Genomic DNA, 16,704 nt, shown 5'->3' with positions numbered 1-16,704 from the left:
TCTACAGGATGATTACAGCATTTTTCAAAAAACCATCATGATGTCCATAGTGTATGTTCAATAATATCCCCTTCCAAGTGCAACTAATAATTTTTACTCACAAAAAAAGGTAACCAGGAGCCATGAGCAGCAGTTGAAAGAAAACATTTGGGTTAGTCCAATAATTTCCCAACCCTTTTTCAGTTACTTTTGAAGAGTTAATTAAGTATTGGAAGTTATTGGAACTTCTTAAGTTCCAATACTTAAGTTATTGGAACTACTTAAAACAATAGTGTTTGAACAATGAAATTGACAAAACATGGTTTTTTTCTCCTTCTTTAAGTAACTAGTGTAAGTGAAATATATTTTCATTCCATGAAATACATATATAGAAATATAATAATAATTCCTCCATGTCTCCATAAAAAAAATCTAGAGAAGATAAAGTGTTCAATATTTTAAAATGTAATTTATACTAGTAAAAATGTTTTATAAAAAACATGGCATATAGAATATTTTGAAATAAACTTCTCGCTAAATGAATTATTTCCTTTTTTGCTGTAATATGGGAGAAATAGGTTATTTTAATTCATTAAATCAACAATACAATTGATTTTTATGGAGAAACTACAATATTCCAGAAATTCTACCAGCAGAAAAAAAAAAGGATTTTCTTATATCACCATCTTCATCATAAAATGCTTATTGAACACCCTCAGGCAAATAACATTACCTTTACCAAAATGCTCAAAGGCAACACCTAATATTTAACACAGCAGTGTTAATACTTCATGTAGGGGTGTCTGGATGGCTCAGTCAGTTAAGTGTCTGACTTTGGCTCAGGTCATGATCTCGAGGTCTACAAGGTTGAGCTATGCATTGGGCTCTATGCTGACAGCCCAGAGCCTGGAGCCTGCTTCGGATTCTGTGTCTCCCCAATCTCTCCGCCCCTCCCCCACTTGTGCTCTGTGTCTCCCTCTCAAAAATAAATAAACATTAAAAAAAACTAAAAAAATTACTTCACATAAAGTATAAATGTAGAATATCATGAACTGTAACATTTAGAATTTAATTCGTTGTCTTTGATTAAATAATCAAAACCACAAAATGTCTTTGCATTTTGTGTAAAAAAAAAAAAAGACAAAGCTATAAGAAGATGCGTGTAAAGATCCACAAATTTAAAAGAAGCTAAATGATCATATAGTTTCAAACTTCTTCTCAAGAAGTTATTACATTGTTTTTCATTTATTCCTTTGTTTCTCTTTTCTTTTTATTCTTCTATTTTACAACAAAAAGTGTTATTGATGTTATACTATATTCATGTTACAAAATGTGCTAACCTGTAAAATATAATAATTTAAAAAACTAATCCCTACTCTCATAGGTTTTTAATATAGTGTGTTTGTGTGGGGGGCAAGGGAATAGATACATGCATACAACCAAAAATAATAAAAGGAAAACTATATTTAGTTCTATAAATGACATATAAAACATTTTGCTATGTATGAACACAGAATAAACATTTATTTCAGCAGGATGAGTATGAATGTCTTATGTAAGAAGTGGCATTTCAGATGAATACTGTAAGTACTGACTTTACCACATGGAGACAGACTAAAACATTTTCTTAGTAAAGGCAAGACTATAAGGCAAGACTATAAGCCAAGATATAATGATGGAAGAGTTCAGGTTACTTTTGAGGGATGGCTAAGACAGATCTATGAAGTGGTAGCTTTAAGGTTGAAGGGGCAGATTTGGACAGCTGTTGTAGCCTGTTGAAAGTCATACAAAGGAACTTGACTTATTCTGAATGCAGCAACAACAACTAAAAGTAACAGACATTTACACCTTGTTTTTAAGAAGTGTTACCTGAGGTGGAGAGTTCTTCATATTAGAGCACCATATTACTAAGAGAAGCAGAGTGGGGCAACAAGGATAGCCATCATAGGGACCAGGGTTACTCTTATTGACATGATTAGCACTGTCTCCTAATACAATCAAACTACTCAGGAATTAGTGCTAGCTTACTGAACTTGGAATCAGAACAAGGACATTTTAAAGAAAATAAACCTATCTGTATATCTTCATGATATGGGCTCAAAGAACTCCAGGCCCATTTATTCACGTGTCTTTAAAGAGATACCACCAATATTTTCTCAGATTATTATTTTTTTCCTTTCTATAGTTGTAAAGTTGACCAGTCCCTATCACCTGCTTCTACAGATTAAGATGCACTTTCTATACATATGTTAATATGATCAAAGAATAATTGCCCTACATCTATTTTATCTCCTTCTGGGGGCTTTGCTTGAACTCATTAAATGATGATTTAATGAACTCTCAGCTGGAATTGTATCTCTCTCATTTCTGAATTCTGGGGAGCCATCTCACAATTATACCCAAGTACTTACAAGTGACACTAGATTAGGCAATATTACAAATTTTTTAAAAAGTGGATTGTCAAAATATTCCTAATTTTTTTTTTTTTGCTTAAAATTAAGTCAGGTTTATTATTTTAAAGTAATCTACTCATAACTGTGCACAATTCCTAAACAACTTCAGTTTTTATCTGTGGACATAAGAGGGTGGTCTAAAAACCTTATTCCATTTTCTGCTAAATAAATAGAAAGTATACATAATTATGTACAATTTAGAAACTCCTGATTAAGAAGCTAATTAAGAATAGCTTTTACAGAGAAGAACTCTGGCTCTAAGAAGGCACAAGAGATTTAACTAAAGGCCACATTGTATTAAATTTGTTAACAAATTTAATACCACAATTTCTCAATAGACTTTCTTAATTGTAATTATCTTTTCTTCAGCTGTTAAAATATTTGAGAATCATATTTAAAAAAATATTTTCTTATGGTAACTGGGAAAAAAAAGTCAATGGGTGATAATAGTGAGAAAAGTACAGTGAGGCTAAGTGCATGAAATAATTCTTCCAGAGTATAAGGTCACATGTTCAAGATCCTTAAATTGGACAATTCAATGTAGGCAGGTGTCATCAGATAACTTGTTGGCTTTCAGCCACTGTGTCTCTTAACAGTTTTGAAAAATGGATGTTTGCATTTGTTACATTTTTCCTACCTTCTCTATAAAATCCACTTTCCACTGTTCAGTTGTACTTACTAGTTTTCTTTAATCTTTTTTAATCTTTATTTTCTTATCCATAAAATAAAGTTAATAATAACTACCTCAAGGGACATTTTAAAAGTTGTGGTATAGACTCTATTAAAAATTGAAGGGGAAAAAAAAAGAATTGAGCATGGAATATTTTAGCTATTACTGCTACTACCAATATCAGTACCATCAATATCACTAATCCTACTTATTTCATTTATGGTATAATACCAATTTTAATCTAATACCCCCTAGGTTTGGTCAATGCTATAATACCCACTAAATTGCCAACATGTTTCAATATCCTATCAGTTTATTTTGGCAAATAATTAAAACAGTTGCACTAAAAATCCATAGAGTTGTTACAGAGTTCGTACTTTGCACCAGGCACTTTTCTAGGCACTGCAGCAAGGCAGACAGAATATACAGACTGCAAGAATTTGAATCCTGGTAGCTGAAACAAATATGCACCTAATCAATTATAATACAGGGAAGTAAGTGCTAGAGTAAAGTACAAAGTCTAGTCTGTACATCCTGAAAGGGAACAAGAACCCAATGGTGTGGGATTGGGGTAAGGAAGCAGCTTCATTTATCCAGGCTAAAGAGTGAAGGTAGGAAGTGGATCGTTAGAAAACTACTACATGAAGTGGAAAAAAAGACATGTAGGTTAACAACTTAAATATGAAAATAATGACAGTTGTAGGTCCAGCCAATACCATGTATTCTCCAAATACTGAGGAGAAAAAAAAAAAAAATTAGATGAGGTAAAACTGAAACAGTTCAAAATGGCCGAAAGACACAATTTAAGAAATAAAGTGACTGGAGACGTAAACTGTTGACCAAATCATAAAGAGCCTTGAAAGTCTTATTTTAAGGAGTTTTTTCTCTATCCTGAAGGATATAGGGAGCTATGGCAAAGCAGAGAGTGTTTAATGAGGAAACTGCATCATGAGATCTAATTTTAGAAAGATCACTACTGTTGTAGAGATAATGATGCCCAGGGAAACTGGTTTGAAGGCTACAGCAGTGGTCCAGTATAGTTAGTGGCGGGGAATGGTATAGCAAGAAATGAATTCAAGAGAAATCCTTGAGGTAGACACAAATTAAGCATCTGGTGGTGAGACAGTGACTATTTATCTCTATAATATCTTCCTGCAGTTCCTGCTCCCTTTGTGTCTATTATGACTGCAATAATGGATTTTACTGCTATTTCCTCTGCAATCCCTTCTCTCTCCAAAGTATTTAAAACAAAAATTCAGGAAAAAAGAAAACTCTCATCAGAAGAATATACAAAGTTTACCCATTTATTTGAGGGTGCCTTATTGGATGTTCTTTCCATGTTTGTTTAATCTTTTTTTATCACTGCTATGTTTTGTGAGACTACCACAGGAAAATTACTGCAAAAGGGAAAGCAAATGGGCTCTTCTGAAGCAAAGGATAAAGGTTCAACTCTTCAGTCTTCTAAAACAGTTGTTTTTAAACCTGACTCTAGAATATAATCAGCCAAAGAACTTAAAAACAACAATAAAAAAAATTATGCTCATGTCCAGCCCACTCTGACCACATCTCACTCCTCAAATTATATGATACTATTGTTTTTTTAATCTCTTATAACTTTCCTGATTGAAATTAAAATCAAGCTAAAAACAGAATTTGATTTTGTTTTTATTTATGTACTTTTTTAATATTTATTTTTGAGAGAGATAGCAAGAGCACGAGTGGGTAAGGGACAGAGAGACAGAGACGGAGACACAGAATCTGAAGCAGCCTGCAGGCTCTGAGCTGTCAGTACAGAGCCCCACACAGGGCTGGAACTCACAAACTGCCAGATCATGACCTGAGTCGAAGTTGGACACTCAACTGACTAAGCCACCCAGGCACCCCTCTTTGCATTTTTAATTCCTTAGCACAGTGCCTAGAACATTGCAGTCATTAAATATTTATTTAATTCACTCATCAGTTATTTATTGATAGGTGCTGGTCATGCTATAGGAATAGTATTTCAGGGTCTTTACAACATACAACAGTGGATTTCAAATAATGACTATTAAGCCACATTTTAAAAATACAGAATCTGAAGCAGGCTCTAGTTCTGAACTGTCAGCACAGAGCCCGACATGCGGGGCTTGAACTCACGAACCATGAGACCATGACCTGAGCTGAAGTTGGACACTTAACCAACCGAGCCACCCAGATGCCCCCCAAATACATTTTTTTTAATAATATGCAGGGTGCATGTGCAAGTATGCAAACCAAAAACAAATACACACAAAACTGAAAATATTTTTCACAAAATAACATTTACCCTAACCATGAGCAACACACTTTGATATTTTCTATTCTTTTGTGTTCAATTTTGTAAAATAAAAAAAAAAAATGATGGCTGTAATCCATTATATTGATTTTAATACCAACCAAAGAGAATCACCAATACTTGGAAAAACACTTGCATAGTGGATGTTCTAACTCTTTCTGAACATTGATAGTAACACACTCTGCAAGTGCTTTTATTTAAAAAAAATAGCAAAATTTTAGAGTCTTTTAAAAAATCCCAATTGTCTCAAAATAATTCAATACAGTTGGATAAAGGCACAGAGCTTTAAATCACTTATCTTTATTTCACTTAGAAGAAACTAAATCTGCCATGGGTAAAAAGATATGTGTCACAATAATGTACATTCACTGTGATGTTTTCTTTAATGGACTCTGTTAACATTAGTTAGGGAAAAACCTAAAAGTGAGCAACTTTTCAACAGCAATATCATACGTATTGTTAAAAATCAGGAAACATGAGAATATACTTTTGTTAATGCATTGGATTTACTAAGCTGTCCTGATGAGTCATATTTAATACAAAGTAAGACTTTTTTTTTCTTTTAGACAAACTAATATAGAATGGATAGTATTTATAATAATAGAAGATCTATACATAGTATTCCCAACTACAGAAAGAGAATATACTCCATTTTCATTAATGACCTATGTAAGCAATATGTAAGCAGTAAGTTCAAAGAGTAAATGCTTTGCTATTCACTGCTTTACTAATCTCTCTCAGTAAGGTATCCATGTGTCAAATGCCAATGATGATGCACACCTATGGCCGAGAGACCATTATTTCTCTTCCCTCCATATATTTATCACCCCCCCCCTTGTCTGTAGTAATAGAAATTTAATGGGGGCTTATGTCCGCCCAACTAGAGGCTATATTTCCCAGCATCCTCTGCTGTTAAGTCTGTTAAAAATTTTTTTTTAATGTTTTTTTAATTTTTGAGAGAGACACAGTGCATGAGTGGGGGAGGAGCAGAGAGAGAGAGGGAGACACAGAATCCAAAGCAGGCTCCAGGCTCTGAGCTGTCAGCACAGAGCCCAATGCAGGCCTCGAACCCATGAACCGTGAAATCATGACCTGAGCCAAAGTTGGACACTTAACTGACTGAGCCACCCAGGTGCCCCTGCTGTTAAGTATGTTTATGTGACCAGGTTGTGGACAACGAAGTAAAAACAAAAGTGCTATGTGCAATTGCTGGGTCATAAACTTCAAAGGAAAGGAGTTCCCTTCCTTCCCATTTTTGTTAGCAGGAATGTGGGCAGAGTGTATACCAGCTGATGAAAGATGGAAGTCAAATGTTGAGGATGGTTCAAACTGTTAGATGAGGGAGGATAAACATGTACCTAGTTTAAGTCTCATTTTCCCTTCTTAAAGTGGCCAAACCTATATTCTAAATAATACAGAAGTCCTATTCCAAAATTGACTTCTCCAAACTGAGTGGGAAAAGGTAAAGTAAGTGAATGAAGTTTAATTACAATATAGAAGCATGGTTAATGAACAAAAGCATGTAAGGATGTGAGGCTGTCCAAGTAACAGGCAGTTATATGGTAATAGAAAGGTCATAAATTCCCAACTTGGCAATCAAAAGTGTCAAATAAACAACTCCTGGAGGTAACGCTACTTGTCTTCTATAGACAGAAGCTTTTTTTTTTTTTTTGACAAGATGAAACTTCCTTGTATATATTTCGTACAAAATACTGAAATAGAACATAACTGCATTCTACACATCACTACACCAAAATGTCAAAAGATTCACTTCCCAGCATGAAAATGCACAGCAACATAAATATGAAAGGACTCCACATTTTAAATGCAGTATTCACACCTCGGTGCGGAGTGAAATGGAGTATTGTGAACGGATGTGGCATTATCAAATAACATATGTAAGGGGATTTAATGGAATGAAATTTAAAAAAACTAAAACACATTATTGATTCTAACAGATGGAAGATACTGCTCTGGCTAAACTACTCAGAGTGATAAACCATTTAATTATTCCAAAGTTTTGTTATAATTTGCTTATTATGCAATTAATTTGGAGATATTTCAATGTATTAGTTATTTATTTGGCCCATCTCTCCAATACAGAGATTCTTTGTAGACAACATTCGTAGAGATACACAAAACTGCAATAGCATATACTACTCCATTAATGGGAAACCCATCTTTTATGCACACCTGCTGTAGGAAGCTGCAATGGTGAATTTCAAATAATTATTTGAAAACATCACCAATATTTCATACCTTTTGCCTTACTAAATTTTCCATTTATTATTCACCAAGCATTTTTGAACCTGTACTTGTTGAAAGTAACAACTTGCTGATCCAAATTGTTGGTATTAGAGTGTACTTCACAAACGCTTGACTTATTTCTTTATGTTATTTCTTGTATGTTAATTTAACATACAAATGTAATGTTGAAAGTAAAACCAAAGTTGGTTTAGTGCCTCTCAAGAGGAAACCTATGAAAATATCAGACATCTTCTCCTTCCTGTTCTTGATCCACACAGTGATTATTGTACTTATGAAGATAATATAGAGAAATAGCGATGACAGTTGAACTCAAGTTTCTGAAAGGAAGGAGGTTCAAGACACTTAGAAGCTAGAAATGATGGCAAAAATTTATTTTCCTCTCCATAGGTTTTATTCTAAATAAAGGGAGTGACAGAGATGGTCTTAGACTTGGTGGCAATTACCTAGTAAGAGAATACATGGCATCCTGATAAGAAAAATGTAGTAGGCTAAGAAGCATTCCTGATAATTTCACTCCAGAAACACTATGAATAAGGACAGCTCCAAAACAGAAGTAATCCAATGTGTGATCACTTAAAGAGGAGGAACAGTTTTCATCTCATATAGATTTATTTCTTAGCTATTCACATTTAAGGACTGGGAACTGCAGGAAAGACAAACTGAAAGACAGGAATATGGAGTTACTCAGTTTGTATGCTGTAACTGTCCCCAGTATGATCATATGAGAGAATGAACACAGTTTATGAGACAAAGACTAAGTTAAATCAACTCTTTGTTCTCTCTGGACTCTCAGTAAAATAAAAGTGGATGGAAAAAAAGGTTAGAAAACAATCTCCATGGAATATGTACACAAATTATACAACCATGATACACATGAAATACCTTAGCAGGTATGTGACTTCCAGATGTATCATTAAACATGTTTAAACTTTCAGCTAAATATGAAAATTCTTTAGGAAATTTTCAAAAAAAAATTAATAGAACAAACAAAACCTGAGCCAATTCTGTCCTTTATTATCTATTTAGCCAATTTATTTTATCTTGAGAAGAAAGCCACAGCATCTAGACAACTTTTAGCCCAAATTCTGAGCTTCCATGGCATGACTGAAAGATATTTTGTGTCTTAGAGATGTTCACTGATGAGGATGACATAGGGAGAGAAACAGGAAATTTAAAAATGGTCTTGCCAAAGTCTATCCATAATAAAGGTGAGACAACACAGTTAGTTATAAATAGAAAACTTTCTTCAGCCACTCATTCCTGTCTGCTCTCTGAACAGATATAACTTCTATCATGGAAATGTCTGCAGGCAGTTATTCTGAACATTGTCAGGATTTTTTTTTAAATTACAAAGAAAAATATTTAAAAGCAAACTACTCACCTATTCCAATGAAAGCAGCTTTGTACCCTTCTTCTTTCAAAGTACTAAGAGTCATTTCATTCACTGACAGGCTTTTGCCACAAATTATCTATAAGAAACAATATTTCAATAATGATGTTTTGGCATTTGGTTAATTAAAACCTTAACTTTAACATCAAAAGGAACAGAAAATCGATATATAAAATTTCATATACATGTAGACATATTTTTGTCTTTTAGTATATAGGCTTACATGTACAAAACAGTATATAAATAGAACACTAACATGTCTTACTTAAAAGGACTAAATGCAAAAGTCTTTCAATGAAGTAGCAGAAGAAACACTAGTGTATTTAAAATCACATCAGTAAACTTTCATAGCTTGATTAATATGTTCAAGGCACTATGTGAGGCACTTTAAAGAATAAAATGATAAATGAACACAGTTCCTGCCTCAATGTATAATCAGGATCTGTGCAGAAGATATACATAAATAAATGTAACATAAAACAGAGTGTGATTAGCACATGTTTACAGGAATTTGGAGGATAGAGAGATTCACTCTGGCTAAGTTAGCAGGATGAGAATACAGGTAACAGAATTTTAATAGAGCTTTTTAAAATAATAGATAGAATTTTGATAGGGGACATGGTCCAGGGAAGGTGAATAAATCTGGGAGGCAGAGGGTAGTCATCCCTATTAAAAGTCACAATAACCTGTTCAGTACCCAGTCATGAGCCAATTTTCAGATCCGGAACCTACTGACTGCAGAAGGTGGCCAAGTCCCTAGGAAGAAGGACCTGTAACATCCCGCCAAATTAATACTATAATGATTCCCTTAGTCCTTCTCTAAAGGGAGCTATGGCCATTTACGCAAGTACTGTACACTGGGGAAAGGGGAATAATCACACATTTCAAGGACACTGGACACAGATCTTTCACTGACCTTGATAGCTAGGGATACAAGAGTACGGACTACAGGGACAAGGTAAAAGACGGAGCCTGGTAGAATTCTGGCTCACAGACCACTGAGATCACAGCCCCAGGTAGTGATTATTCTCCTAGTCTTCAGCTGCATAAGCAAAACTGCTATACTTGTTAGTTGAAGTTATCCCCACATTGGGTCACTGGTCTGTGAAGTAAGAGCTACAATAATTGGGAAGGACAGAGAACTTCTGAAACCCCAGTCGAGAGCAAATCAAACACACTACCATATACTGGGGGTGGGTAGGATGGGGAGAGATGGTGGTGATCCATGTCATATTTCTGTGTAATTCACCAGTCTGGTCTCAGCAGAGGCCAGATGATTCCTAGAGAATAACTGTAAACTACTGGAGGCTCAACCAAAGAGTACCCCTGAATACAGTTTCTGTGATAGGTGTGGTATTATTGCTAAAGCAGACTAACAAGGCCACAGGTACCCTGCATGTGGTATACGTTTCCATCCTGCTGCTGAGAAAAAGGAATCAGAAACAGTTCACATTCACAGAGGAAAGATAAGAATATTCATTTACAGTTTTGCCTCCGGAACATGTCGACTCTCTACTGTAATAATATATGTAATCTGAAACTATCTGGTCACCCCACAGAACATCACAGTGATCCATTACATTAAGAACACCATGCAGATTGGACAGCATGAGTAACAGGTGGCTAGTGTGCTGGAGACTTTGTTAAGACACATGCCCTGCAGAGGGCTGACAATGAACCCTAAGAAGATCAAGGACTAGCCACTTGAGTGAAGTTTAGAGGTCTTGTCAGGTATGTGGCAGTATATCCTCCCTAAAATAAAATATTTTACTGCAATTTTGCTTTCATTTACCACCATAGAGATGGAAGCACCATTCCTGGTAGGCTTCTTTGGGTTCTGAAGATAGCATGTTCCTAAAAACAAAAGCCTCTAAACTGAGTGGTGGAGGGAGAACAAATTTTATGTATGAAACAGTACTTGAAAATAACCTGCACAGAATACTTAACTAAGTGCAAGGCTCTCTTCTAAACACTGCATATATGGACTCATTTAATCCTCACAAGAACCCCTATGAAGTGGTATCAGTATCCTCATTTTACAGATGATGAAACCAAGGAATAAGAGGGCTCAGACAACCTTCATCAAAGTTACATCTATAGTCCAACTGCAGAGCCAGCAGGAGTAACAGTTATGCCCTGATGATTCTGAAGTAAAAGGAGAATGAAGGGTAGAACTGGCACCATCTTCAAAGGCACAGAACAACACAACACATGTGAAGACCTACTGAAATGTAGTGTTTCTGGAATACAAAGGGTAAAACATAAAAAAGAAAGAGAAAGTAGGGGGAGAAGATGTCTGAGATTGTATCATAAAGGATCATTTTTGTTTTCCTAAAATACTAATTCTATTTTTATATTGGGAGATGGAATAACTGAAAGTTTCTAAGCCGAGAACAGCCAAAGTGAGATTAAAAACGAACATTCAGAACTCTGGAAGATATCAAATACCACAGAAAGAATCAAAACATCAAGTAAATATATAATATTAAAGATGCTTATAGTATCTAATAGTGTTAACTAGCATTAGAATTAGTAGCATTAGATACTACTCAATGTATCCAATAGTAAGATTTCCAAATTTTAATTTATGCTAATTTTTAAAGAATAGATTTTTTATTTTATTAAACTATTTCTGATCATAAAGAAAGTTCTACTGTTTATTTTATGAAATACATAACCTTAATACCGGTATATAATAAAGGCTAGACATAAAAGAAATCTATAGGTCCAAACATTCTAAATTGAGTTTTAGCAAATAGAATGAGAATGCAGTTTCCAAAGTTGAGCAGTGGAATACCCTGCCAATGGGTTAATTAGTGGAAGTGATCCTCAGAATACCTGACTTTAAGTTTAGTTTATCCACTGCCTCAGCAAAAGATTCAAGAAATACCCCCATCCCTCCTGAGGTGGTGCGTGTATGGGCACAGCAATTTAGTTTAGTAGTGTTACTACATGCTTTATCAAATGATAATAAAGACATCCCAATCCTTCCACTCTAGTAGAGTGAACATGTCTGAGTTTATAATGTACAGGAAAGATGTAAAGACATTTCATATTTCTACAGTCTGTTTCCAGCTTAGCAGGCAATGTATGCAACTGGGGAAGAAAAAAAAAATTGAATTATACGTTTGTGTATTGAAAACTGGAAAGACAAGTAGCTTGATTCTTGGTATTAATACACTAGAACTGGGACCAGGAAGACTTTACTATACTGTGGACAGACATTGTAAGAAAGATGGATAATAGCCATCATTAGGAAGTAGCTCCATGATGGAAATGAGACAAAGCAATAATGGCAACATTGAGTGGAGTGTCAGGCACCAGGACTCTTCTCTGTCTGTGCTGGGAACTCCAGCCAAATTTCCCTTTTCTAAAAGCCTTAGACTCCCAAACATTTGTTATCCAATCAATGATTAACTCTATAAGAAAGAACAAGGAGAAGGACTCTGACAAAAAAAGGTTAAAATTTTGTTTATGTTATGCATTAGGAAACTGGGCTCAGAGATATAACACATAACTAAAACTAGTTATTATGAGACAACTACAAACATCAAAAACATTCCTATGGCTGATAAACTATGAAATCCTAACATTATTTGTTAAATAGATATGATGCTAGAACAAAAATCACATGGTGAGCATTTTGCTTGTGTTTTTGTTCCTTTAGTCCTCTGTACTTCTGTATATGTAATATTTTTTCATCTTAATTTTCTTAACATGAATTACAACACATATTGTACCTTCCTCTAGTGGCTTTAGTAATTTAGGACTAAGTACTCAAGCTTCTTAGTTAAAATCAGAAGAAAATTTACTCCACTACAAGCTCAGCATAAGAATTATTACTATTCCAATATATGGGCTAAATATAAGCCATGAGCCAAAGTTCCATCTAATATCCCCTTTGGGACTTCATGAAACTTTCTTTACATCTATAATACATCTTCATATATAATAATATTTGTAATGTAAATAGGTTTACAACTTTTTTCTGGAGTGGAACTCTTTCTTCAAATGAAATATATGACACCCATTATTAAAAAATACAGATTACAACATACACGCTCTTCACATTTCTGATAGAATATTTGGCTAAATAGATAAAATATTTCCAGAATCCCTAAGACAGGAGATCAGATGGAAGAATTTAAAAATAATATTTAGCTTTCTTCAGACACAAAAACTATTTTGTCAGCTATTAATAAATATATTTCTCTCCTCCAGTAGTGTTACGATATGTTTTTATATTAGTTTTCCAATAACATTCTATAATAATGGAAATGCTTCAAATAACTATAATAAAAAAGAAGATGATGTAGAGAGGTTATCAAAAATGAGATCTTAGGTATTTTTACTCAAATTATGAAGCAGAAGACATGCCTAATAATTACAAGTTAAGTTTAATCAATAAAGAATTCTATCAAAATACTTTGAGAAATAGCATATAAAGATATTTAGAAAAATATAAGATTTCATGCAGATTTACATTTTTGCTTTTAAAAATGAAGTCATTAGAAATATTATGAAGACTGAAACAAAAATATTTATATCCACCTAATCTCAATTGCAAAACAAAGAGTATTTAAAAAGTTAGTGACATTGACACAAATATCATGAGACTTTGTTAAAGTCTCCCTAGGGTTAAAAATAATTTGCTGTGGTCTAAGTAAATTTCTTATTATAAAATAAAAAATAAAGAGATTTTTTTATTAACTTGTTTTATTTATTTTTTTAAATTTACATCCAAATTAGTTAGCATATAGTGCAACAATGATTTCAGGAGTAGATTCCTTAGTGCCCCTTACCCATTTAGCCCATCCCCACCCCCACAACTAAAAACAGACGAACAGGGAAGGGAAATAAAATAAAGAGATTTTATAAAAATATAACAGCTAAAAGGCTACTTCTTCTTTTAAAATTTTTTTTTTAAATGTGTATTTATTTTTGAGACAGGGAGAGAGAGACACAAGCAGGAGCAGCGGAGGGGCAGAGAGAAGGAGACACAGAATCCAAAGCAAGCTCCAGGCTCTGAGCTGTTAGCATAAAGCCTGACGCAGGGCTCCAACTCATGAACTGTGAGATCATGACCTGAGCCGAAGTTGGACACTTAACCAACTGACCCACCTGGGCACCCCTAAAAGGCTACTTCTTCTAAGGAATGAATAATTTTATTATAATAGAAGGATCCTTTGATGTGAAATCAACTGAATATATTTAAGAAATTAAAAACTGTATATTCTGCTGATAAGTAAAGTGAAAAACAAAAACTTGAATTCTATCACAAGAATACATAAGCAAATAAAAATATTATCCTAAACAATTCTATGAAAAGGAAAAAACAATCAAAACTATAACTACTGAAGAAAAATAACACTAATAATACTAATGAAAACATACAGATTCTGACAAGAGTTTATTCAAAGAGAAATTAATAATTTAAAAGTTTCAGTATTCATCCTAGAAAAAAGAAAAGTATACAACTCAAGACATTAAAAAAGAATAATAAGTATAAGAATAGCATGAGGAAAGAATAAAGTCAGCAATTAGATAATAAGAAAATATAAAACTAAGAGCTGGTTCCTGTAAAGAATACATTAACTGGAAAACCACTACTCACTTTTATCATTAAAAATGTTAAGAAAATACAATGTATAATCCCAGGTACAGATGAGATATTTTTTGTTGTATAGGGGATAACATGTTTAAATGTATGGTAATTAATTCAAAAGTCTCAATGAAATAAATTTTTCTAGGAAAATGTATATTGGCCAAATTGACAGAGAATGAAATAGGTGAAAAGACTGATAACTATTAAAAAAAAAAAAAAAAAAAAAGCCAAAGTTCTATCTCTCATAAAAAGGCTTGAGGTCAGAATGGTAAAATTTTCAAATTCAGTAAAATACTTGTCTCAAGACAATACTCTTAGCAACAAGAAAATAATGAAATGCTAGGTAATTTATTTTTATAAGCCTACCATAACTCTATTACCAAAAACTCACAAAGATAACAAACACAAATAAGTAAAGCAAAACATAAACAGGCTTTCAGTAGATTTGAAACTCTGCAAGGACAGCAACGGTATTTGACTATTCCCTGCTCTATTTCCAGTTTTAGTGTTGATTACATAAATAAATGCAGGAAAAAGGAAAAAGACTAACAGAGCAAATGTAGACGTACACATATAATAAAACAATGCAAAACTGGATATCATCCAGATTTATAAAGGTTTATATAATTCAATATGTTAACTGAGCATAAGTTTTTTAAAGGGGCATTTTGAAAATTTAACACACCCTCCCCATTAAAATAAAAAAAATAACATTTTAATATTCTAAATCTAGAAAAATGTGCTCAATATGATTAAAAATGTTATCTCAAAGATAAAAAACAATGCATGTATTATCACTCTTTTATAACATACTAGAGATTCCAGCCAATGAAACAGTGGAAGAAAAATATATAATGTATAAATAGAGAGCAGACAAAAAGTCTCTTTATTTTCTTGTGACAATGTCTGGCTGCAAAATTTTTTAAATTGAAATTTTTTCAATTTAAAATTAAGAAGAACCAATCTATCAAGCTATTAGATATAAAATAAATTAAAATTATTCAACAGGAAATTGAACTAAGAATGTAGTTGGGAGTAAAGATGAATTAAACTTGGTTTTGGGTATGATGAGTATGCTATTTGGATGATAGATATATTTATTGAACTACTAAGAATATAGGTGTGGAGTTTGAAAGGATGGTTCTAGACTAGTATTTATCATACTACTTGGCAAAAGTAAATTCTCAATAATTATTTGTTGAATAAATGAAACAAATCTATTAGAAAGAAAAAAAAAAGAAAAACTGAATAATAACCAAGATAATGCTAGATCATGAAAGCTAAAAATACATACATACATACACATCATACACACAGACACACACACATACATGAGTGCTGGATAGGAGTTCAAACAGTATGAACTTAGAGCAAAATTCATTTCATTGCCAGGAAATTATTGTTGACTTTAAAATATAAAATGTTAGTTGAGAAGTACAAACAGAAGGCAGGTTAATAAGAATCTGGCAATCTGGCGAGGAGAAAAAAGAGGTAACAAGTGTAGAGCACTTTTTAAAAAATGTATCCTCTTATGGCTAAAGTTGATAAGCTAGAAAAGTTGCAAGCATCCTATCAGTGGATATAAGTCCTGAAAGCTGAAAAAGAATCTCATTGCTGTGTGTCCTCAGAATTATACATACAATTTACTGTTTACAAAGAAAGTTTGAATATTTGAAATGTCTCATTTTAAAACAACCCGAGAGGTGGACAAGACAGTATTAACTTCTTGTTTCATTTAGCCTTTAATTTTTTATTGATATATAATAAAGTCACAGAGTTTAAAATTCAAACCTACAAAATGGTAATAAATACTTCCCATACCTTTCCAAAGCAACCTTACGCTATCAGAATCTTCTATTTTTCCAGAGATATCCTCTGTATAGATGGCCTGATAAGTTTGTATCTTACACAAATGGTAGTAAACACTTTTACCTTTCAACAGATATTAACCAAATCTAGGGATGTTAATTGACTTTGTCAAAGTTATCTGACTATAAAAGTAGGAAGTTGCAGGACTATTGCTAA

The 16,704-nt window shown here is 33.3% G+C and overlaps 1 protein-coding gene across 4 annotated transcripts in view; it reads right to left on the bottom strand.

Annotated features, from left to right (window-relative positions):
* DPYD (dihydropyrimidine dehydrogenase) overlaps positions 1-16,704 on the bottom strand; it is an 848,382-nt gene that overhangs the window by 564,113 nt on the left and 267,565 nt on the right. For 3 of the 4 annotated variants that reach the window (XM_049618417.1, XM_049618415.1, XM_049618416.1), the window contains one exon: positions 9,066-9,153. In XM_049618417.1, the coding sequence (XP_049474374.1) occupies positions 9,066-9,153 (88 nt within the window). Of the gene's footprint in view, positions 1-1,075; positions 8,002-9,065; positions 9,154-16,704 lie in introns of those variants that run through there. The other variant, XM_049618418.1, reaches the window with a different exon arrangement.

Source organism: Panthera uncia (genome assembly GCF_023721935.1).
Source record: "Panthera uncia isolate 11264 chromosome C1 unlocalized genomic scaffold, Puncia_PCG_1.0 HiC_scaffold_4, whole genome shotgun sequence".
Classification (NCBI taxonomy): domain Eukaryota; kingdom Metazoa; phylum Chordata; class Mammalia; order Carnivora; family Felidae; genus Panthera; species Panthera uncia.
This window is presented reverse-complemented; position numbering and strand designations above follow the sequence as displayed.